The 24,990-nt window shown below is 40.3% G+C and overlaps 2 protein-coding genes across 11 annotated transcripts in view; one reads left to right on the forward strand and one right to left on the reverse strand.

The window, feature by feature from the left end:
* clcn1b (chloride channel, voltage-sensitive 1b) overlaps positions 1–1,613 on the forward strand; it is a 56,359-nt gene extending 54,746 nt beyond the window's left edge. The window contains exon 23 of the mRNA XM_030750156.1: positions 7–1,613. Coding sequence (XP_030606016.1) covers positions 7–465 — 459 coding nt within the window. The 3' untranslated portion in view covers positions 466–1,613. The remainder of the gene's footprint in view (positions 1–6) is intronic.
* A 3,126-nt stretch (positions 1,614–4,739) lies between these two features.
* Positions 4,740–24,990, reverse strand: part of fam131bb (family with sequence similarity 131 member Bb) — a 35,126-nt gene continuing 14,875 nt past the window's right edge. For 8 of the 10 annotated variants that reach the window (XM_030749520.1, XM_030749521.1, XM_030749522.1 and 5 more), the window contains 7 exons: positions 18,898–18,935; positions 15,710–15,812; positions 13,060–13,284; positions 12,805–12,945; positions 11,653–11,960; positions 10,424–10,690; positions 4,740–8,306 (listed from right to left, as the gene is read on the reverse strand). In XM_030749520.1, the coding sequence (XP_030605380.1) occupies positions 8,091–8,306; positions 10,424–10,690; positions 11,653–11,960; positions 12,805–12,945; positions 13,060–13,284; positions 15,710–15,806 (1,254 nt within the window). In that variant the 5' untranslated portion in view covers positions 15,807–15,812; positions 18,898–18,935 and the 3' untranslated portion in view covers positions 4,740–8,090. The remainder of the gene's footprint in view (positions 8,307–10,423; positions 10,691–11,652; positions 11,961–12,804; positions 12,946–13,059; positions 13,285–15,709; positions 15,813–18,897; positions 18,936–24,990) is intronic. The other 2 variants (XM_030749519.1, XM_030749527.1) reach the window with 2 other exon arrangements.

Genomic DNA, 24,990 nt, shown 5'->3' on the forward strand with positions numbered 1-24,990 from the left:
TAACAGTTGCAGAAAGCCATAGAGGGCTCGACTCGGAGTGGGGTGAGGCTTCGTCCCCCTCTGGCCAGTTTCAGAGACACCAGCAGGAAAGCCAAGAAGCACCAGCCTCCCTCATCCACCGCTTCCTCACCAACACGGGACAGAGCCCTGTGGGGGGAGGGTAGCAGAAGGGAATTGGAACTGGTGAGGAGGGAGTCCAAAGACGATTCCCGAGAGAAGTCTTCAAGAGGAGCTTCCGGGTGTGACTTTGCTTCCTCTTCCCCCAGCAGCACGGAGAGCAGCAGTGGCAGCTCCACCACTGCAAGAGGGGCTGAAGGCCCTGCTCAGGAGGCAGCGTCCCCCTCCACCTCCTCCTCTACCTCACCTTCCCCCCCTACCTCTCCCATGTCAGCCACCAGCCCTGTCCTCACTCTGTCCTCCCTGCAAGAGGAGAGGGAGAGCGAAGAGTCTGATGAGCCCATTTAGGAGGGTTGGGTTTTGAGAAAAAAAGACTATTAGCTTCTTTTGATGCCACTCCTTTTCCGAAAAGACAGAGCTGCAGTTTGGGTGGAGGGGTCGATGCAGCCTGCAGCCATCACAGACATTCAGCTCTCAGTGGGCAGGAGGAACCGGTGCACACAAAGATCATGAAACTTGTAGTACAGGATTTTTTTTCTACTCTTATGGTAGTTTAAATTTTTCACTCTTTACAATCTCAGGTGCTTTCTCATGACAGAACTGCTGACAACCATTTCACCGACATCAGTCTCCCAGATATATATCGGAAATGCTGAACGTAGCATCATCACTTGTATTAAGATCTGTTAATGTCATTAAAGGTATAATATGCAGAAACGGTCAGTTTCTCTAAACTTGGCCTTCCCTCCCAGGCTTGAAAGGGAAAGCGGCAGATGGTGAATGAGGAGGGAGGGAACAGCTTTAGAGAGAAAAAAAAATCAATGAATCAGAGACATAAAGCATAATTTTCTGATTGTTTCACAATGATTAAGCACCAGATTTAGCACCAGATAAGGTCACTTTCGTACTTTCCTTAGTTTATAACTAACTACCATCCCAGTGTGTGGCTCTTACTGCCACAGGAGGACAACAGATGAGAGAGGGAAAGACACACTAACCATACCAGAAAAAAGTTGGTTTGACAACATGGGAGATTTTTGGACTCCATAAAAACAGGAGTTCCAGTCAATAGTAGTTATTGCAGTATAGTTATTAGGATTTCTTTTGTTCAGGATATTGGTGTAATGAAAATCTAATATCATGACTGCTTTTTTATATATTTATGAGGAGAGAAATGGAGGCAGTGATGTAGTCCTGCCCGCCTGCTGTTATTAGCCGGGGGCTACACACTCATTTCCTAATAGTTGCATCCCAGAAAAAAACAAAACAAAAAACAGAATAGATCAAATCAGGCTCTCTGCAAACAAATACGTCATTAAAGGAAAGCTGAGAGAGTTAACTTAGTGTGAGGCTTTTCTAGGAAAATCCTGCATATTATACCTTTAAGTACCTTTGAGTAATTGACAGCAATGAATTGTATTATAATGAAATAATATATTGATTAAGACTTAATTAATTTGATTGGTCAAAGTGATCACATATTTAAAGTTTACTGATTGAGGTTAATTTAAAATTAAAAATTATGTTTATTATGTATTTTCTGTACTTGTGAATATCTTAATCATTATTGCTGGTTTGTAATTTTTAAAAAATAATAAATATTTGTCCACTAACTTATTTGAGTTATTTACTGCAGTTTTCTGTGAAGCTGAATGCGGCGACGCTTCCAGCTAGCATTATGAAACTCTCAGCATATGCACATTATGTCCGTTTTTTGGATTAATACTACTACTAAAATAAATATATTTTCAGTTGTTTCTGGATTGAGACCAAATTACAAAAAATTTACTTTGCCATAAAAATACAACATGGGGATGGGCAGTAGAAGTATTTAACACATTACAAAGGAAATATTTTTACAGAAAGTTAAAACTAGCTGATGGAATAATTAATTTGACTTTATGAAGCAATACCATAGTGATAAGTAATTTTGGTAGTACCCCAATTTACTTAAATCTCCATCACCTTATCTTCTTCAGGAGACGAGCTCTAAGAAGTACCAGCACCAGATATTTAATTTTGTATGGAATGAAAGGAATAAAAAAGCTTGTTTGAATAATGATTATGAGTTGAAGGTCGTAAATCATTTTGCCTTAAAGCATTTAATTTTGCAGTGAATGCGCTCCTTATATCTACATTTATTTTCAAATCCTATCCCATTAAAGAAAGATTTATTTACTGCACAGCCATTCACACTTCTAAAGAGAAATCTTCCATATTTATTAGGTTTGTTTGAAGAGACTATAATCAGCTGGTTTCAATGCCAATGTCATCAAGTTTAGGGTGGTAGCATGCCAACATTTATAAAATATCAGAGGCAGGGAGTAAGAGTGTACTGTTACTAAGGTAGCACAGTTGTACTTAAGTTCAGTACAGTATTTCTGTTATATTATTCTGTGGTCTGCTACTTGGTGGGATTGTTGCAAAGCAATGTAATTTATTTATTTTTTGCCACAAGAAAAGCTGAGGGGTGATAGCTGTTGATAATTACAAGGTAAGAGCTAGAGTGGACAAATTAAGCAACAGAGTGGGAGAAACAGTAAAAAAACTCAAATTTTTGTCTCTAACCTGCTGCTGAACTCACTTCTGCTGAACTCAAACTTTTCACTCTGAGGATATCATTTTATCACCAAATCGAAGGAAAATTGATATTCTTTCAGGTGATGTTTTTCCTCAAATCCAGCAGACTCAGACTTTTTAATCTGCAGGCCAGCAAATAAAAAAAAATGCTGCAAAAGTTGAATTAAACACAACGTAAATAGAAAAAAAGCCAATAGAACACAAAGAACACAAAGAAAGTTGAATAAAACACAATGGAAATAGAAGAAAAATCTCACAAAACATAGCAGAAGTGTTTGTGGGGAGACACTGGAACAGCTGCGGAAGTGACAGAAACTAAAATGAGGCATGTGTGTTTTAATAACATGGTTCATATAATACTTTAGATGTTTGCTTTTAGTTGTTTACTGTTGGCCTGTCACATCTGCAACTATTCCTTCACTTCTGTTGTGTTTTTGGGAGTTTTGGTTTCTGTGAGCTTTTGTGGGGGGTTTCTTTTTCTTTTTCTTATTTCGTTTGTGTTTTATTTGACTTCCATTCTGTTTATATTCTGTTTCTCTTGTGTTTTCTTCAGTTTAAATTTTCTTTGGTGTGCTTTTGCAGCTTTTTTCAATTTGCTGCTGTTTTCTCATGTTGCAGTGCATTTGACCTTTCATGTCCACTGTACTAGATCAATTACGATTTGATTAACAATTTGTGGAGAAAAGCAGAAACTGTTTTATTTTAGCTCACTCCCATGACCACATTTTTAACACCAAGAACACAAAAAGATCTGTAGAGCAACTCCTAAAGATGCTCACAGTTTTGAAAACCAGGTTGTGGTGAAGTTGTGGTTTTGATTTTAAAAGCCGATTTTCGAGAGTAGTCAGTGACACAGAATGCCATCACTGTGGTAACTAACTGATGCTTAGCTGACACAGCTGGGAACAACTGACAGTTGATGACCTATGAGTCATTTCAATTTGATCACTTTGAATTGGTGCATTTAAATTTCCTCTCTAGCTCTGATTGGTAGATGTGTTTTTGCACTTTGTCTCTCTCTGCCTTTAATGGACCTGCACAGATTTTCAGCTGAGCTGAACCAGTTTATCCAGCTGTCTCAGTGGCCCTGACTGTCCATGTTTATCAGTATGGCCATACAGTGTGGGAAACACTCACTTTCTAATCAGGTCACACTGCACTTTAAAGGCAGATCATCACAACCTCAAGTATTTACGCTGCCATTCACAATTTGAAGCTGCTTCAAATGGACAATAGACAACCATCCCAGATCCTGACAAGAGGGACTAGGTGTGTGTCAGATTTTCAAAATACAAAAAAATCCTCAGTTTGATATAGTAAGTTATTTGGCTGGCAACAGCCAACAGCCTTGTTATAGATTTGAACTGGATTCTTTAAAATTTTCACTTTTTCAAAAAAGCCTCCGATATCAAGATGCTTTAATGCTGTGATTAAAAAAAAAAAAAAACTCCTGAGGAGCATTAATGTCTGTACAAATTTGTTCTGTAATTGCTGAGACACACTGGGTAAAAGAGATGGAGTGGCCAAAAGACATGCTACCAGTGAGGTTAAGAAATAAATTGTGGTGACAGTGTCCAAGTCTTGAAAAGAGAATGTCTTCATGCATATGAACATCTTTGTTTTGTGAAGGTCAGCAGTGTGTTTCAGGGGCTGATTCCTATGTGAGCTTGAACAAATAAGCAGTTAGTCCCTATGGAGGAGGCCTGCCTGTGTTAATATTCTCCTGGCATAAAACCCCTGATAAGGACTGGAGAGGGATGTTTTTGGGAATGCATGACAGGCTGGATTACTCTGCTGCCAGCTCCTTGTGACTGCTGTTTTGTCTGTCAAGCACATGGCTGCAGACACCCACTGCCGGCAAAAAAAAAAAATAACAAAAACATATCACATGTGTTAAGGCTCTTGAGACAAAGGGGCAAACGTGAGAATCTAATTATTTCCAACATGTGAAAGGACAACCACGCATGTGCACAATAAAAGCCATTTGTTGGTTTGTTTATTTGCTCTTTCTCCACCAGAGGAAAAGAAGAGGAGACAGGTAAAGGAGCTGGAGAGCAAGTAGGAGGTTCAGTCGTGCAGGAAAAAGAGGGGAAGTGGGAAGAAACAGAGAGTTGACAGAAGGGGTGGGGGGTGGAAGAACCATCCTGTGACAGCCATCCAAACAAGCATGCATAGGTGGGAGTGTTAGAAGTGTTCACTGGTATCACCAGTCACACTGCCTCATTTCAAACAAATCCAATTTTATGCAGACTTTTACAGAAGCCATCCAATTTTATACAGCATTTTATACAGCAGTTACTTTTCTTGCCACACACTTCCAGATTATAATTATCAAGTCCTCTTTGACTGATGTGACATTATTTTTCTATTTTTCTGCTTTTTTTTTTGGCAGTGATTCTTCCAACAAGACAGTGGACATCTTACTGTACACAGACAAACATACAGACAGACACAAATATACAGAGCAGATACAAAGAGACAGACAAACAGGAAGAAAAGGAGAAAGGCAGAGGACCAGAAGCAGATTTTGAGCATCATGCTCGCAGACAAGTTGTAACTGTAACTGGAAGATGGCAGTAGAACTACAAAAAGAGGGACCCAACTGCAAACAAGTAGGTTAACAAAAGATGTGATCAGTAAACTTTAACATCCACAGAAATATTTTTGGCTTCTTGTTATTTGTTTATTCATTCATTGAGATTTATAGTTTAAAAAAAAGCAACAACAACAAAAAGTAAATAAAAAACAAATAACCCAAAGTGAAGCAGTGTCTTTAATGGAGTCCATGCATGTTTCCTTATGATGTAGCTTATTAGCAAACAGTCAAGCCCAAATAAGCTGTGATGATCAAAAAAATAATATGTAAAGCATTGGTCTTTCCACTACATTACGTCATCTGACTCATAAAAAAAAGATACTGCTCCCAGAAGGGTTGGTACCTACATGAAATTATAGACACTGTACAAGATGTCACATTATTCCTCCCCACCAAGTAATTGTTCAATAAATAAATTAATATTTGCCATTGTGTAAAGACATTCTGTTTGCAGTTTTGAGCCCTCTTAAGTTGTTTTTGTGACCTGCCACTACTGAAATTCTTTGAGTGAAGCTTTTAAAAACAGAGAGCTGCCAAACTGCCCCATCTCATACCTCTTCTTGGTTTAAAGTGCTCAAAACCAGACAAAACCAGACTGCTTTACAACCATGACACCTATTCTAACTTATACCGGGAGGGAATTCAACAGGTCAGTAGAAAAATAAACATTGTCCCCAACATTGCATAAAGAAGCAATCAATAAATAAATTCATTCAAGTCAATAAACCATTTTTTTTTATCTTAAAAGTTTCTCACACAATCATCAAAGTGAGAGGAGAAGGTGCTCCTCCAACAGAGAAAAACAGTGGTTGTGTAGTGTTGGAATTTTGTCAGTGAATCATGCATGGAAAGTCCACTTTGTTCACCGTCGCTGTTTAACTCCACTTTTTGTCGGAAAACACCCGTTCTTCCTCAAGTGAAAGAAAAAAAATTAAGAAAACATGCTTCTCAAGCATCATTATAATCGCTATCACGCTCCAGGCAGCTGCTTCGTGGTAAGAACGATGAGCAGGAAGACACCAATCTATTCAGCTCCAGTGTTCAGTCCTCAACTTCCGCTCTTTTCCCTGATTGGCTGATCGAACGGCAACCTGCTGCCGCTGCTGCCACACTTTTTCCACCAGTGATGGACTCGGCGGGTTGAACGCCCTCCAGCTTGAGTGATCATCACTCTACTGATGACAACGCAACATCCCTCCGTTTTCCTCCCCTCTTGTCTTTGCGTTGTCGCACACAGAAGAAAAAACTAAATTCAGGCTAAACTGTGAGTCAGAGAGCAATCCCAAAATAAGGTGGGACCCAAGAGGTGTACAAAAATAAAGAAATCATACTGTAATAGAACAGTTGTGATTGTGAGTGAGAGGCAATTTCTTTATATATTCTTAATATTTACATCTATATGACAGAGCTGACACTGGTCTGGGAAGCCAGTGGTCTGCCTATTGCTGGTTACAATTTAGATATTCGTGTGTGTGTGTGTGTGTGTGTGTGTGGGGTTTTGTTGTTGTTGTTGTTGTGGTCTAGGTGAGCCAGCAGTGAATCCATTTTCCAACATCTTTGAAAGACTCCCCCACTTATTTTTATTTCATAAGAAAAGCGCTCCATTCTTTCTCATGTGGACCACGGGGAGGCATCAAAGCAATGCTCGTGTACTGCCAGTACATTCAAAATAGTGGTTATCATCCTTTATTCATCGCGACTACGACTAGGGGAAAAAAAACAAAAAAAGCAGCTGAGGGTTCGCGTTGTCAAGTGGCTCGGTTTTGGTTGTTGGTGAAAGCTTTCAGAGTGGGAACTGGGTAACCTCAACAGTCCAAAGGGAACCTCTGATCTGCTGGATTGCATCAGTGCAAAAGAGAGTCGCATACGCAGCTCTGTCTTTATTTCTCCGTCATGAAAGCCACCTCTCAAACCCACCAAAGGCCCACTGTGGCCACACCTGGAATACTATGGTTCAGTGCAAAGTCTATACAGTGCTGTATAGTACAGGTACTCCATAGTACTCTGAAGAAACATGCATACAGAGAGACAGAGTAGGAAGCACGCTATCTTACAGTACAATCCTTATCTGTGCAGTGTTTTTGGGTGTCCAGTCAGCAGGACGGGCCTGTCTCTGGATTGTGCCTCGGGCAAACTGCATTTCACTGAAATGCTGAGATTTTCTGAGCCTACTTCAATCATCTGTGAAAGTGCTTGGGTTGCCAAATGTAAAGTATAGTGTATGTGTTTAATACAATGGGGAAATAAATTTGACTAAACTTTATCTAATGAGTTGAATAACAGCTGTAAACAGAGTAGGTCTCCCACTGGAAAACTTATATCTTTTCATACACTTATACATAGATTGTTGTTTTTTTTTTTTGCTTTATTACAAAATTATTATAACTTTTTATTACTTTAGATTTTCATTATCATTATTAGACGATGACAGGGTCAAGTTGCTTGTCTTCATAAAAAGCATGCATGTTTCCATTCCGCTTCTTTTCGTCTCAGTGCGGTTTCCCAGTGGAAATAATTAACTCGGTTGGTGCTCCTCTTCCGCCTTTAACTTTCTTTTCTTCAACTACCTTTGGGATGTAAGGCTTACAAAGAAACAGGTGTCCATTGTTGCATTCAGCTCTTGTCTCATCGTGAGTCCACTATCAAATCTGTTTCTCACCATTCTGAAGAAATTATCTTGCAACCAAAAAAGTCATGGTTTTGATACCTGAAAAGGAACAGAGTAATAGATATATATTGTGTTATTTCTTGCTGACTGCCCGGTCAGTTTTTAATAAGTCTCTTGGCAGGAACAAACTCAGTTGGCTGCCACAGAAGGAGGAGGCCCCTCCTCCCGCTCTTCCTTCTCCTCTAGTGTCTGAATGAGACCAGAAGTGACATCGGAGGCCTTCCGCTCTGTGATCAGCTCTGGTGGCAGCTGACCCGGACTACTGCCACCCGAGGCATCCCCTTGTTGCGTGGGCGGAGTCAAAGTGGCTGACTCTTGCTCCATGCACAGTGCCACCTCTTCTTCCTGATCAGGGCAGAAGGAGTGAAACTCACAAGGTCAACTGGATGTCTAACTCATGTATGTAGATATATTTTTCACCTACTGTCCTCCATAAGCTCACAGACTGATTGTCAGATATGAAGATCAGCAGGATGCATTGAAGTAGAGAGACTTTGTCAAGACAATCTCATCAGCAGGCCCACTGTCAAGCCGTTTTGGAGCTTTTGATGCATAATCTTTGTCAGCAAACCTCCTGTCCATGCTGGTTTAAAGTCAAGGTTTCCAAAGTCAAGAATTAATTTTTAATGGTAAATGGGTTGCACTTAGAGTGCCTTTTAACCTTAGCTAGGTCTACAGAGCTCTTTACAGTGTGCTTCTCATTCACGCAGACATTCTGGAGCAACTTGGGGTTCAGTTTCTTGCCCAAGGATACGTAAAAGTGGCCAGAGATCGAACTTCCAGCCCTCAAGAAGGTTTACACTTACAATAATACTTACATGCTCCAATAAAGGCCAACAGGTAGAAACATTAGCATGTTTCCTAAAGCTTTCTGTGCTACCTTTATACCACTGTAGGGCTGTGAAATTTATCCAAAAATTATATTCAATATAATTAGGATAAAACAATAGTGTGTTATTTCACAATGGTGCTCTTGCTTTGTATTAATGAAGGGTGCTTTTGGTCTTGTGTCAAAAAACCCAAACTAGGTAGGTTTAGTTAACCTTGAAGCAGCAAATGTAAATCCAGTCCAATTCAGCTGTTAGCAAACACTTTGTTTTCAAGGTGCCCAACATAAACAAATACACAATACATTTTTTTTAAATGTTCAAATGCATAATGCCCAAAAGTCCAGTTATTGTGTTAAATAATCATGTGGCTTAAGAGGCAGAGTGGGTTGTCTACCAATCAGAAGGTCATTCCTGACACACTCATCAGTGTGAGAGAGTGTGTGTGAATGTTAGATAAAAGGGCTTAGGCATAGATGTATGAATTTGTGTGCCTGATTGGGTGAATGAGGCTCGTAGTGGAAAGGCTTTTGAGTGCTCAGTTAGATTAGAAAAGTGCTATATAAGTACCAGTCCATTTGCCATTCTATATTGACCAAAATAAGTGTGATTAGGGTTTTTGCCATAATAGAGCAGCCTTATACCACTCCTTATTCAATGGTGGAATACCAAGAAGAGCTCAGCTATTGGAAAGTTTTGCCTTTGTGAGCTACGCAGCATGGGAAAATCAACCTGAAGATGTGAACTTCATGAATTAGATATATAGGCTACTGATCTTTTTGTGCATTAATAAGGTTGCTCCCTGCAATTTTCATGAAAACCTTCATGCAGGTCCCTTCTGCTTCACAACTTTTACATAATTTATCCCAAAAATAACCAAAGTTTGGGGGTCTGCCACAACTTTGGCAATGAAAAATCTTTTCTCAAGTCTCCTTCCTCTTGTTTCCTGACATTTTTGCTATCTAATCTGTCTCATCTATTCAATTTTTTTCCTGTCTCAACATCATCTTATTCAGACCACAAATACAATATTTTTATCATCAGTTAATGTGGTCATTAATTCAGTCAAAATAATGGAAATGTTGTAAAACAATATGTCTTCAGGCTATCAAATCAGCAAGTCAAACCTACAGAGCACCCAGATTGAACCCATGTAGGTGCAAAACATTGTTTCTAACAATTATGTACACAATCACACTTTGATGGATGCATTGGCGGCGGAGGGTATTTGGGTTCAGTATCTTGCCTGAGAACACTTCAGCATGTTGAGATCAAACTACCAACTTTCAGATTGGTAGACAAGCCACACACCCTCTGCAGCCACAGCTGCCCAACTAATTTTTAAATGTACTCATCAAAGATATGCTGCAAATCCTCACAACTCACAATTGTTATCAAAAATGTCAATTGATGTTCCCTCTACTGACAAATTGATCTTAGCTTGTGACACTACACCAATTTCAGGATTAAATGATTAGAAATAAAACATTAAGAACCCTTTTTCCAAAATAAAAACAGAAATGACACACAGTTTGCAGTAACCAGGACTAAACCTCCTCGCTTAGAAAGCTACAAAATCAAATATTAATCACTGAAGAGATAATTTTATGTAATGTAACTCCATGTTCACCTCACCTTGACCTCCTCCTCATCCTCCTGCTGCTCCAGTAGCGGGGAGTGCTCTGTTCCCACCATTTCCTCTCCAGAGGGAATGCACAGGCTCGGCTCCACCGCCGCCACCACACCCATGTATCCACTGGCCTCTGCCTGATAGGCTTCCATCTGCCCCGTGTTCCACAGATCAACCAGTGGGGGGTGGATTTGATGAACCAGACTGTGGATGGTGCTGTTGGGCGTTGCTTGCAAAGAGTGGTTGGCACTGTGCAGCCTATGTTCCAGAGACTAGAAAAACATGGAAAAGAATAATCAAAAAAATGTGAGGCTTGAGCAGTGAAGAAAAGACATTAAGAACAGTCAGTTGTTTGCAATCTGTTTGCCAACTTGGGTTACTCTTTCGTGACACACTCCCACATCAGTAACAGTATGCAGTAAACTGACCTTGCCTCTGTTTTTCCTTGGGCAACAGAAGCGATAAGTAGCTCTTCAAGAAATGTTAATTTTAAAGATAAAGCCAATGATTTTGATGCATATAAAACAAGTTCTGGCACAGCTAAATGTTCATAGATACTAGTTTTCCTGTAGAAATCAACTGCTGTAGTGATCATTAACTTTATTTTATTTTTATTTGTTTAATAAAATGACTTGTATTCTATCCTTTGGGAAAATGTTATTTTTTGCAGGTTCAGCTGAGCATTTAATGAAAGACTCTTGACCAGAGCGATGGCTCAACAGTGTGATGTGTGCCAGCATTCAAATCGGATGCAGTTGAATCATCACTTTTTTTATGAAATAATACAAATTTTTTTTTATGAAATAAATTTTTTTATGAAATAATACAAAAGAAAACAAAGGGAGATGATTAGATAGAAAAATCTTGATTTAAGATTATTTTGTTAAATTATTATTTCCACAATCAAGAAGGAACTTCAGACTCAGCGTTGAAGCCAGGATGTAAGAGATTTCTTAGAACAGAGAGGATTTATGTTATAAATAAAAGCCCAACCAGCTTAGGTTATAAATGCTGTGGTGTGTGGGTTTGTTCTTGTACTGTACTTGTCTCTATAAAAAGGAACAAATAAATTAAAGAAAAAAAAAACATGTTAATAAATGAATTTCACCAGACAGTATTTTAAAATAACCATCTCAGATACTCAAGGTTTATGCATTATTATTCAGAGTTGCAGCAACATGTAGTGTCTCATCTGAATTAAATTCCTGACGGTGGCACTCTCACACTCAATCACCTGCTGTTGCTGATACTGCAGAAGCTGCTGTTGCTGGTAGTGCTGAAACTGTTGGATCTGCTGCAGCTGTTGTAGTTGACTCTGTTGGAGACTGAACTGCTGCTGTTGCTGCTGAGACAGGAAGTGAGCTGCCGCCTGCCCATCGTAGCCCTCCGTCCCCATAACGTAGGAGCCAGCAGGGGGAGATGCCACGCCGGAGGGATCGTTGTTGATGGGTTCCCAGGCGTCAGAAGAGGACAGGCAGTAGTGGCCTTGGGAGACATATGTGTGAGGCCACACCTCTGCTGAGGAGTGGTGCAATATCTGATCTGGAAAAAAATTAAAAACGCAGCAGCTGCTGTTAGTGCTCTTCAGAATGGGTGCAGCAGATGGATGCTGGAACGGTGTTTTTTTTAATTATTATTTCTACCAAATCCCACTTTCAAAATTTGCTGGTCTTGTAAAACAATAGCAATTAGTTAACCTGTTAAAATTCCAATGTCTAATGAACAACAGTTGAAGCTAACAGCTATTTAAGTGAATGTAGATTTGACTGTTACTTAGCTCCAAAAACCTCAGCTGAAAACTTTCCACATTGACTGAATATATGTTATGACAGAAACTCTCCAGTATGAACTGAATCGAGTTGAACACTGGCACACCTTATGCTGTTGAGTCATCATTTTGTCAGAGTGTATATAATGCAGACAGAGCTTTGATTTCCTTGCTCAAAGGTGGAGTGGAAATCAACTGGGCTCAGAGCCACATATTTTGCTAGGAGTCAGACTGAAAAATTGTGGGATCAACTGAGGCAAATGCATTCAAGATGCAGTTAAGAAAGACTATCTTAAATCAACAAAGCACTTACTCTAATTGTGTGCACCTCAGAAGTCTGCACAGAGGAAACACTGCAGTAAACTAAAAATGTCCAAAATCACTGCTTATACAGATTCAGTGTCTGGGTTTATCTCCCAACAGTCCATACTTCAAAATGTGAAATGGCCTAAAGTCTAGAGAGAAGAGACATGACACATGATGTTCCAACTATTCTGTTTAAAATAGATTTGGGGCTTTCCAGCTTCTTACATTTTCTTCCTCATAAATGCTGTGTCCATGTTTCACCTGCAGTAGTTACTTGGACTTTCAGCCTCAGATGTATTTGTAGTCCTTTACCTCGACTGGTGATGCTCTCCTGGTTGACCTCGCTGAGGTGAGCCACACTGCCCTGGTTTGATCCTGACTGCGGAGTCTCACCATCCATCGATGACCACGCCAGGAGCGTTGCCTCTGAGATTGCAAACTGCTGCAGGATACCTGAGGTCAGAATTCAAAGGACAAGTCAGGGTCATTGTTACTGAGACCTGCATTAATCTCAACTGGCTCGTGACAGTTAACAGGGTGTGCAGTTCTTGTCTTCATCCACCCAACCTGCTGCAAAACGAGCCTCCTTCTCCCCATCACTGAGGTCGCTGTAGGCGTCGTTCTCCAGCCGCCGCTCCTTTTCCCGCTCCTGGGTAGTGATGCGGGACTGGAGGGCGCCCCCTGAGCCCACCGTCTGCATGCCCCAATTTTGCCATTCGATCATGTGAGCGACACGACCCTGGGCCATGGCTGTGGGCTTGGTCACTCTTTCTTTCATTGTGCGGGTGACACCTGTTTCAGGAGAAAGACAGACAAGGAAGGAGCAGAAGGAGGGAGGGTGGCCAAATTAAATAAAATGGGTGGTAGTAAGAGGAAGAAATAAAAGATCAGAGGTTGAAACAGAGAGAAGATGGAGAAGAGAATAAACCAACAGATGGTAAAAAAAAAAAAATCAAAAGAAAGGGAAGGGACAGACATAAGGTAGACATGTTATTATCAAGTGTGCATTGCTTTTGGGTCGAGAAAGGTATGATGCTATGATGTGACGGCTCATGAAAATATGGATCTCCAATACAATTAGACTGATGAACTGGTTGAGCAACTGTTAGGATATAATAAAGTGTTGGAGTTTTTGTGATCGCATCTTTGCTTTGAAATTGGTAATTACAACACAGGATACAATGAAGAAGTTCAAGTATAGTATGTCTTTACCATTTTTAAGGATTACAACTCCTGCTGTATTACACAAATTTGTTTTGATGTTAAAGAGGACCTATTAGGCTCATTATCAACTTGATTTTTAATCCGTGGACTCTAATTGAGCAGCCTTGCATGATTCAAGATCAAAAATAATACTTATTTATCTTACAGTGGGCCATGCTGAAGCCGCTCTGTTTACTGCATGAAGTTTTACCTTGTCTCCCTCTAAATCCACCTTCCCTTTAAGCTAGCTTTCTTTTGATTGGCTACCCTTTGCAAACAAAACGTTTGAACGGCAGGTGGTGGCGCTTATGTGCTCACAGCCAGAGCTGTGTGCCAGAGATAACCATATTAAGGATATCCGCATTCACTAACATGTCTGAAAACGGTCTGAAAGTGAATGATTAGAGCAGTCTGAAGCCTGAGCTTTTGTCCCGCAGGGATTACTTTCACACACGCTGACCTCATTATTTAAAACTTTAACCATTTTTAATATTAGCATCCACAATTTTAACATTATATAAGCCTATTCAAGATCATTTATCTGAAGTTCAGGAGCAAGACCACACCCAAAACATTTCCCTTCTACTCATATGTTTATAATTACCTACTTGCCCCACTATTCCTCCCCTTTTTTCTCTGCTTGTAAGCGTCTCTCAAAGGTATCAGGGGAATCAGCTAGGCCCGCGAGCCACCACCAATCCTCAGCGAGGCCTTCCCCAAACAGCAGCCTCTGGCATAGCTCCTTGCTTCATTATATTACATTATTCTTTATTATGTTTCTCATTTGCATCTATCTATCTATCTATCTATCTATCTATCTATCTATCTATCTATCTATCTATCTATCTATCTATCTATCTATCTATCTATCTATCTATCTATCTATCTATAAAAAACTGTACCTCAGACATCTGTGGGATGTTTGAGGCATATAATTTTATTTTATTCAAATATTGAATATCTTTAATTAATAACTATTCATAACAAAAATATTATCGGCCAAATCCTTCTATTCAAAAGCCTGTAGTTAAAAGAGGGACTTCAAGAGCATGGATTGTAAGCACGGTGAAATGAAAAAGGGGTTGTGGAGGTGACATTCATGTGTTTAATGAGACTGTTAACAGTACAGGGAGGGGAGAAGGCAGGAGAAGTGTCTTGTCTGACAAAGGTGCATCATGGGATGGAGCAGGTTAATTGGGGTGAGGTGGCTGTGTGGCATGAATAATGAGAGGTTGGCTTGTTGACATGATAGCTTCTTCACACCTCTGCTAAGCTGCACTGGGCAAACAGACAACTCTTCTCTTTCTCTTTATTGTGTTTCGGAAAACTTAAAGCTGCTGAACATACATTTAATTTCCTGCTGCCATGCCACTACCAGCTCATATCTGTATAACAGCTCTGCTCCATATTTCATGTGACTAACATATGATGACACATACTGTAAATCCCTGGCTGTTTGATTCTCTCTGATGGTGGCACATGAAGATGAGATTCATGAATAAATTATAGGACAAATCAGTACCACAGCACACAGTGGAGCAGCTGCACTTCATTAAACTGTACTGCAGTACAAGTCACTGCACTCAAATAAACTGCACTACACAAAACAGCTGGATGAAACCAAAACGCACTGCACTAAAAGAAAGCAATTCACTACACTGCACTTAACTCTGTTTAACATGGCACTTTACACAGTCAAAACATCCATATTAATACTTGCTCAGGACACCACAATTTCACAACCACTTAACATAAAAAACTACACCTCCTACTCACCTTTCCTTAGAGCAACAAGCTGTATCATGATGCAATGTGTGCGTGTGTGTGTGTGTGTCTTGTTTTTGAAGCTGAATTCATTCCGTCAATGACTCATGAGGAGCCATTGATGACTGATATCACAGTGTGGAGAGGAAGTGATACAGGGGAACCCATTTAGGGTACCATGCTGACTCCAACTCCCTTTGAGGACAGAGCCAGCATGGGGTCATTTACCAGTTACAGCACAGACACACACCTGACACACCTGACAGAGAAGACTTAGCCAGAGCCCCGATGCCATAGGCGTTTGAGTTCCTCTTGAGCCGAGGCAGGATTGATGTGGTGTCTTCCATAGACAGCTAGAAGGAGAGAAGAGAGAGGAATGGAGGAGGGGGAGAAAAGTGTGGAGAAAAGGACAGCATGGATGGTGTGAGAGGCCACACAGAGACAGTGTGTCATGACAGTGTGTGTGTCAGAGAGGGGTGAGTGGAGAGGAGAAGTGATGGAGATGCTGGGTTAATACAAGAGACAAAATTTGCATTACCCAAATCTTGATTCAAAGTGATATTCTAAAAAAATAAATAAATTAAAAAAATCTAGTCTTTCTGATTGTGCTCACACCAGTACAATAAACCGCAAGATCGACTGTACAGCTGAGGAGGTGGGGGTGTCATGAGGGGGAAAGAGCTGATCGCTATAAGGTGATTAAAATCAAAACAGGCAAAGGCAACAAATAGATAGGGAAAGAAAAGTAGTAGATGAAGGAATGATGCCACAACACTTACATTGATTCCTTCCCATGAAAATTCTGAACGTCCATGCTGAGGAAGAGAAATAGGAGGAGAGAGGGATGGGGAAAGAAGGAGCAGGAAAGAGTAAGAGAGTGACAGGACGGAGTGAACATTGACGTGCATAGGGGGAGGAGGGGCAGAGGGGTTGATTGCACATCAGACATGCAGAGGAAGAAATTAAGAGAAGGGAGAGGAAAAGAAGAGAGACAGACACACAGGATTTTCCAGGAACAAGGAAAGTGAAGGACCAGAATGACAGGGAGAAGGGAAGGGATTAAACAGGGATCAGTTTATATTTGCTTAGTTATGTATAGCAGACTGAATACGCTACGGATGAATGAATTTGCTCTTCGGTTACATGTGCTGCCAGAAACATTGAAAGCCAGCAGAAAATTGTGTGTGCGCGAGTGAGAGAGAGCACGAGGCGAGATATCAATACTGTGCTGAACTGTATCTGATGCTGCACACAGACAGGGGACTGAGGCTAACGGGTGGAAGGGGACACTATGTGTTTATGTGTTTGTGTATGGGGTGAGGGCAGATGCTGAGAACAAAGCAGATAAGCAGCAGCCTCTGCCACACCATTCTCTCTATCAGCTGGACTGACACTAACTGCACTGGGGACACTGGTGTGCTACTGGCTGAGTTGAAATTTTGTCCTCCCCTCGGCTGTTGATGTACACAGGCGACAGACTGTGAAGACTGGGCGAAAACATCCAAACTGCAGAAGTCTGTTCCCAAAATACACAAATGTAGACCTGCGCATGTCAGAAAAGTACATGTCTGCTTTTTCTGGATAAATGCAGTGTGAGCTGCACTGGTGGAAGAAGTTTAAAGAAGATCCTTCACTTAAAGGTCACTGATGCCTTTACAGACAGCAGCTAGTTTGCATAACATAACACAAAACTGGGGGAACATGTAGCCTGGCTCAAAATCTACCTGATGAACATTCAAATAATTAATTAGACTTCAAACCTTTTTATCCTAGATTTTTGTTATTAGCTCATACTTTCTAGTCAAAGCTATGATAGGGTACTGTAGGGTACCCCAAACACCGAGTCTGTGCCCATCCAGGCTTACTGACTACGTTCGGTGAAGGTGCAGCACCAGTTTTGTGATACTGAGGATTCATGCACTTACAAACATAATCTCCCTGTGATTATTTCAGTAATAAACAAAATTAAAATGATTTTCATGGAGGTTTAGTACATGTTTGTGTGTTTTTGATGCCAGATTGGAACAGGGCCTTAGTTTCTTCTTCTTTATTTCTTTTGAAGAGGCAACTTAAACCTAGCATGTTTTTAATGGTGGGAGAAACCAGCTCTCCCAGAGAAAAAACTATTATATATTTAGCATACAGCAATGAGAGCGGCAGTCTCCTCATCATACTTTCAGCATCTATTTTCACATATTGCAGCACATTCAAGGAAAAATTGTAATACCACAACATAAAATATGCTCAACTGAATTTTAATTAGAATTTTTACTTATGTAAACACAGTACCAATACTATTAATGCAATGTAAACATACTAGCATTTATTTAGCCCTTTTCTAATTATACTGACCGCTCACAGCACTTTACAAGTCACATTTTAGCCATTCATTCATACAGTGTTTTATTTATATACTTCAAACTCTTTATCTAAAGTAAAAAGAAAATTCTCTACCAAAAAATACTGGAGTACTATACTTTGTTAATTATCATCAGTGATCCATGGCGTTTACAATAGTATAATAATAAGAGTGTGATGACCAGGCTAGTGTTTACTATCCCCATCAGCTACACGAGGCATGTATCCAGAGCCTTGTTGTTGTTGTTGATTAATGTCTGCCTCTTCTTTCCCTCATGTAATTCTATTCTTTTCCTCCCGCACTCACTCTTTGGTCTTTTCTGCCTTGCTCTCCTTTCACAGAAGTGGGGGTGAGGAGAGAGTTAGCCACCAACTGAGTGGTGGATCTGGGCTCCCTGGAGCAGCTTTCCAATAGCCCTGACAACACTGATATATATATATATAAGATATATATAAGGTATATATAAAAGAAAGTGTGTGTGTGTGTCTCTCTCTCTCTCTTTTTTCTCTCTGCAGAACCAGGGGGCATTCTGGGGCACGACGCATAAATAAATGATGCAATCAGTCCACAGTGCATTTGGTGGAAAAGTGAAGGTCTCTACACTTTAGTCCAAAATGGTTCCCACTCCTGTGTCCTGTCTCAGAGGCATCGGTTTTAAAGCACGAGATCAGTGAAGCAGCGGGAGAGGAGAGGACAGGAAGATGTACAGTAATAATGATGTGTAGGAAGTTGGAGAAAGAGGAGAGTGATGCCTCTGCTGTTCTGCTTTGAACCAGTGCTGAGGAGTGACTCTGTCAGACAGCTGTAACAAGCTTCAGACACCCTGGCAATAGCAATAAGCCAATCAAACCAGTGATTATTCAGTCTTCCAGCCACGCCACCCCATCTTGGCAAAGGAAGCGTGGCAGAAACGACTGACATTGCCATGGCGTGATCTACTCTGTTAATCTACTGGCATAAGCACTGGCACTATAGCTCATCGTGTGGCCATGTTGGTTCCTCAGGTGGAGTGGACAACAGTTCACTGTCGAGAGGAAGCCAACAACACAGATGAGCCAGCGGGATCAATGAAGACTTACTTGTTCCCCATCCTTTTGGACTGGCACGCCATCTGACGCTGAGAACATGTTAAACAAGAGAGACAGAAAGGCGCAGAAAGAGAGAGAAGAGGGGGAGAAGAGAGAGAAACATTAATATTTATTCTTGATTAAATTCAGTGACAAAACTGCTTCCACAAAATGTTCAAACCTTTATGGAGCTGTGACTAAAATCTAATAAGGAATCGAGTTAAACGGCAGTCATTCTCCTCGATTTAACCTTTTCCTCCTAAAATTTCTACATTTGCAATTCTTTTTTTTTTCCATTTTATTTTTTTAGTAATACCTCCCTCCAAAAGAAAACCAATATCTCAGATGAAACAAGGTCATGAGATGCCCGGATAATAATAAATATATATTATAATATAAGAAGAACAGTAAACATACTTCTGTGGAGGAAAAATGGTACTGGCCCCTATTAGAAATCTTTTTTCAGTGGAAAGGTTAGGTATTATTTTGAAGGGTTATCACCTAAAATAAACAAAGGTTCTTTACATAAAAATATTTAGTAGTTTTCTTGCACTTATTGACAGATGTTTGAACAGATTGCGATGAATCTGAGGCATCCCATTTAATTCCTCTGTTACCTGTATGAGTCTGTGGACTAATTTCAATCTCAGTGAGTCCCGACAGATTTTCCAGGAAAATCGAGTCACCTTTATGTCTATTCTTTTCTGCTCCTCAGCACCAACAATGTGCAAAACTGTGTAGAATCATCAACATCCTCTGTGCCGTGTCAAATACCATCTGAATACCAAGTCTTGTAAACAGGGGTGACCATCTCACCTGTTCTCACTGGTGTAAATTACAGTAAGTTTTTAGATCCACATAGATAATCATGCATAAAATTTGTGCATTAAAAATAGAAAATATAAATAGTAAATATTAACCTCATTCATTCAGTGTAGGGCAGTGGTTGTACGTGAAATGTCCTGAGGTCAACAAAATGATACAAAAAGTAACAGAAAGTTCTTGAATTTTGAAAGAAAGAAAAAAAAGGACCCAGGTTTATTGTGTTTGTTATATACCAAAATACAACATAATTCAGTATTGTGTCATGTTTCAGTTCAGTGTGTGGCTCTTCACCTTTTAGTTAGTATGGATGTCTGGAAAAAATGCTGCCCAGCCACAGCCTATATTCTTATGTATACAGTCAGATAACAATAACAATGCACCTTTAGTAAGTTATCTATCAACAAGATGCCAGGCAGGCCTGTTGATTCTGTATGCATCATCGCTGTTTTAACTGGGATGCTAGTCTGGGCCTATATACACTATACTGCCAAAAGTATTTGCTTGTCTGCCTTCACACGCATATGAGCTTGAGTGACATCCCACTCTTAATCCATGAGGTTTAATATGATGTCGGCCCACCCTTTGCAACTATAACAGCTTCAACTCTTCTAGGAAGGCTTTCCACTAAGTTTAGGAGTATGTTGATGGGAATTTTTAATCATTCTTCCAGAAGCTCATTTGTGAGGTCAGATACTGATGTTGAACGAGAAGGCCCAGCTCACAGTCTCCGCTCTAACTCATCCCAAAGGTATTCTATCAGGTTGAGGTCAGTACTCTGTGCAGGCCAGGCAAATTCTTCCACAAACACAAACTCGCTCATCCATGACTTTATGGACCTTGTTTTGTGCACTAGTGTGCAGTCATGTTGTAACAGGAAGGAGCCGTCCCCAAACTGTTCCCACAAAGTTGGGAGCATAAAATAGTACAAAATGTCTTGGTATGCTGAAGCATTAAGAGTTCCTTTCACTGGAACTAAGGGGCCGAGCCCAACTCCTGAAAAACAACCCCACACCATAACCCCACCAACCCACCCCCCACCACCAAACTTTACACTTGGCACAATGCAGTCACACAAGCACCGTTCACCTGGCAACCACCAAATCCAGACTCATCCATCAGATTGGCAGATGGAGAAGCGTGATTCATCACTCCAGAGAACACATCTCCACTGCTCTAGAGTCCAGTGGCAACATGCTTTACGGCACTGCATCCAACGCTTTGCATTGTGCAGTTCATGAAGCTCTCACACTACTCTATCTCTAGCTCTACACACTGTTCTTGAGCTATTCTGAAGGCCACATGAAGTTTGGAGGTCTGTAGCAATTGACTCTGCAGATATTTGGCAACCTACTACCTAGCAGCATCCACTGATCCCACGCTGGGATTTTACGTGGCCTTCATGGCTGAGTTGCTGTCATTCCAAATTGCTTCTACTTTATTATAATACCACTAACAGTTGACTACTTAGTACTTAGTAGTGAGGAAATTTCATGACTGGAATTGTTGCACAGGTGGCATCCTATTACAATATGCTTATAGAAGCAGTCTGCATGCCTAGGTGCTTGGTTTTATACACTTGTGACCATGGAATTGATTGGAACACCTGAATTCAATGATTTGTTGGGTGAGTGAATACTTCTGGCAATATAGTGTACCTAGTGCTAGTGCAATGGCATGCTGATTGCAGTTCAGTTAGTGGCCACAAGGAGGAGAAGCTTTTTAAAATGTAATTGCCTGCATTCAGCGTTAATGACCTTCTTTAAGTGTTCATGGTGAATCAGGCTGGTATAAATAAAATATTTTTTCTCCAAACTTTTGAGGTTGTCATATAAATTTTGTTATTCTATGATTCAAATTATTATTGGTCAGTCTAATATGTCTCCATCAAGACCTTTAGCACCTTATTTAACTGAGAGCTTCTATCAGCCACCTGCAGGTTTTGACTTTCACACCACCACAATTTTGGTCAAATTTTTAGGCATAGCTGAGAGGAATAGTGCACTTTTTAAAAAAATATCACTACATCATCATTACCTTACTATGATTTTACTAGAAATCATATTTGTAAAGTGACAATTGTTTGGGCATGCAATGTCTAACATTCTTTAATTACATCTTGTTAACTAAACGTTTGAACTTCCATACAAGTAGGCTCCCATATCAAAGACTTCTAATGGGCTATTTTGCTTTTACTGTGTTACTATAAACCTAGTAAATACTGATGCCACCATAACACTTAGCAATGCACTACTTAAAAGAAGATCAAATACAAAGCTGTCCACCCTGCATACTGTATATGGAACTCCTGTGAAATACACCCTCTCTGTTGGATAAATGAACGTTATTATCCCTCCTCGTTCCTGGCTGTCCAAATCCTAATTAAAACATTGGTTTAATTAGAGAGTCAGTACTGGTAATGGAGTTTAAACACGGCCTCAGTCTCTAGGTGCTCCTCTGTATCAGAGGGTCTGTGCTCTGTGTGTACAACTCTCAGAGGAGCTTACTCCTGTATCAGCGCACTGTGAGTCTGTGTATGTGTCTTAGTTTGCATGTGTGTTGCTGGGCCAGCCACAGTTCTCGCAGCTGCATTTGGCAATCATGAGCAATTCCTCGGGAGTTCTGAAAAAAACACAGTAGTTGTTGGCTCTCTTGATGTCCAGTGATGTCTGTGACCCACTGACCCAGTGATTCAGAAACATCAGCTCTGGTCTGTCTCTGTTGGGCTCTCAGATATTACCCTTCTCTCTGAACTCCGTCCAGTCACATCAAATCACTGCAAGGGCAGTAGACAAGGGACAGGCTTCATTCCAGAAATTGGCTGTCTTCACTCGTGCAGAAAAGGATGTGCAAAGGATGTCCATGTTTTATTGGTACACAGGAATCACATGGAGGATCTTTTCATTTCAGTGGGCAATGTATGTAAAGTATTGGTATATATCATAAGTCTGTAATTTTTCATGCATTTGAAGTGTTGCGTGCAAGGAGAGATTGTGTTTTATCATCCTGTTTTCTTCGACCCAGTTTCCCTCAACCAGCCAAAGTTATTTTTTGCTTTTGTTTCTCTTAATACCTCAGGACATCTGCACAGAAGATGCATGACGTTATTGTATGTATAAATAGCTGCTTGGATAGATATTACTAGATTAAATTCACCTAAGGGACATTCACACTGACGATTCCACTTTAAGTCTCAAGGTAAAATTACAAAGAGAGTGTTAACACTTGGAGTAACTTTAAGCTGGTATCTCAGCATGTACATGGTGACTATAGTAATAATTTTTAACATAAAACTTGATAATATTTACATGAAGAGTTAAAAAATACCAATCTATCAAACCATCAGTTAGACTGCTGACTTATCCTCTTTTAGGGGACCGTATCTTAGGGCAGTGGAGATCCAGGCCATGATTTCGGTTTCTTTCTGCCTGTCAGTGTTTACAAATGCAGTTTGGTCGACTAAATTGATTCCGGTTTAGTCGACTAAACTGGTATCAGATGATAGCTGATTGTAATTCAATACATTTTGGAAAATGCCATCTCTCTTTTGCTCTCCACACAGGCTATTTACATGCTCAAACATGATTATCATCCAGTGTTTTTGCTATTGACCAAACTTCATATCCTGAAAAGTCTAGACGATTCTATGTATGCAGAAGATGTTTACAGAGAATGAGCAAATATTAAATAGGCATGTTGCACTGTGTTTATTTTTCTGCTGTCTTGACTGTGTGATTATAAACTTCCAGTCCAAGTCCCATGATACAAAAGAGATTATACCCTCGTGGCTTTGTTTTATATAAGATGCCTCCAAGACATATTGAAGATTACAGTTAGTACTGTACATGGGTTAGTATAAGCAGCTAGCTCAGCCCCAAGGATCAAAAGGAAAAAAGGGTTTCAAGATGTATATATGTGTATATATTTGATTCTTAAGCTGGAGTATCACTGTGATATTTACACTATCTGGACTTATTTCCAAGTTCACTAAAGCAGATAGGATGGATGAACCAAAATTTATACCCCTTTTTTTCCCATTTTTTTGTACTCTATTATTGGACAAAGGATGCTGAATATGGAAGTGCCAGGAAGGAAGAAAAGAGGGAGACCTCAGAGGAGGTTCATGGATATAGTGAAATAGGACATGCAGAGGGTTGGTGTGACAGAGAAGTATGCTAGGGATAGGGTGACATGGAGGCAGATAATCTGCTGTAGCAACCCCTAAAGGAACCAACCGAAGGAGAAGATTGTTTTGTATTATGGCGTCAGTGAAGAAATTTGTATCAGTTTTTCACTGTAAAAGTTCTGTATAATTGTTAGCCAAACACGATGTTATGGATCTGACAGCCCCTCTACGAGCATGCATGGATGGATGGATGGATGGATGGGACTTGAAAGAGAGGACACCATATTGGCTCCTCTTCGATGGCTTAATGTTAAATCCTGAATGTTCTGTGGAGCCAGCTCCCAGTTTGGATTCGGGAGACAGACACCCTCTATACTTTCAAGATTAGGCTTAAACTGTCCTTTTTGATAAAGCTCATGGTTGGGGCTGGATCAGGTAACCCTGAACTCTCTCTTAGGTATGCTGCTGTAGACCCAGACTTCTGGGGGGTTCCCATGATGCACTTTCTTCTTTTTCATTCACCTCATTTCACTCTGTCTGTGTTTATCTCTGCATTTAATCATTAGTTATTATTAATCTCTGACTCTCTTCCACAGCATGTCTTTTCTCCATTCTCCCTCCCCTCACTCCCTACCGGTCACGGCAGATCACCCTGAGACTGGTTCTGTCAGAGGTTTCTTCCTGTTAAAAGGGAATTTTTCCTTCCTACTGTCACCAAGTGACAGTAGGGGGTCATTTTGATTGATGGGTTTTCTCTGTAATTACTGTAGGGTCTTTACCTTACAATATAAAGTGCCTTGAGGCAACTGTTGTGATTTGGCACTATATGAATAAAACTGAATTAAATTGACTTGAATTGATCTTACCAAAGTAAGATAATGCTCAGTGAAATTTTAGTTTGGCTGCTTGGCGCCAATGTTAGGAAGGTCAGTTCTGCCATCCAAGAACTATAGAAATAAGATCACTTTGCCTCTATCTTCACACATTCATTTTCAAGTGAACTCTGTGTGACCTTGGAAAGATTAATCAGGTGTGTATGACTGTTTGCACTGAGGATTGTGGGGGTGATGAGGTTACTTAACATGATGTCAGTTAGATAGAGAGATGTCTCATTTTCTGCCTGGATGGGACAGAGTGTCCCAGATTTCTTCCTCACA

The sequence above is a fragment of the Archocentrus centrarchus genome, chromosome 16 (genome assembly GCF_007364275.1).
Source record: "Archocentrus centrarchus isolate MPI-CPG fArcCen1 chromosome 16, fArcCen1, whole genome shotgun sequence".
NCBI classification, from domain to species: domain Eukaryota; kingdom Metazoa; phylum Chordata; class Actinopteri; order Cichliformes; family Cichlidae; genus Archocentrus; species Archocentrus centrarchus.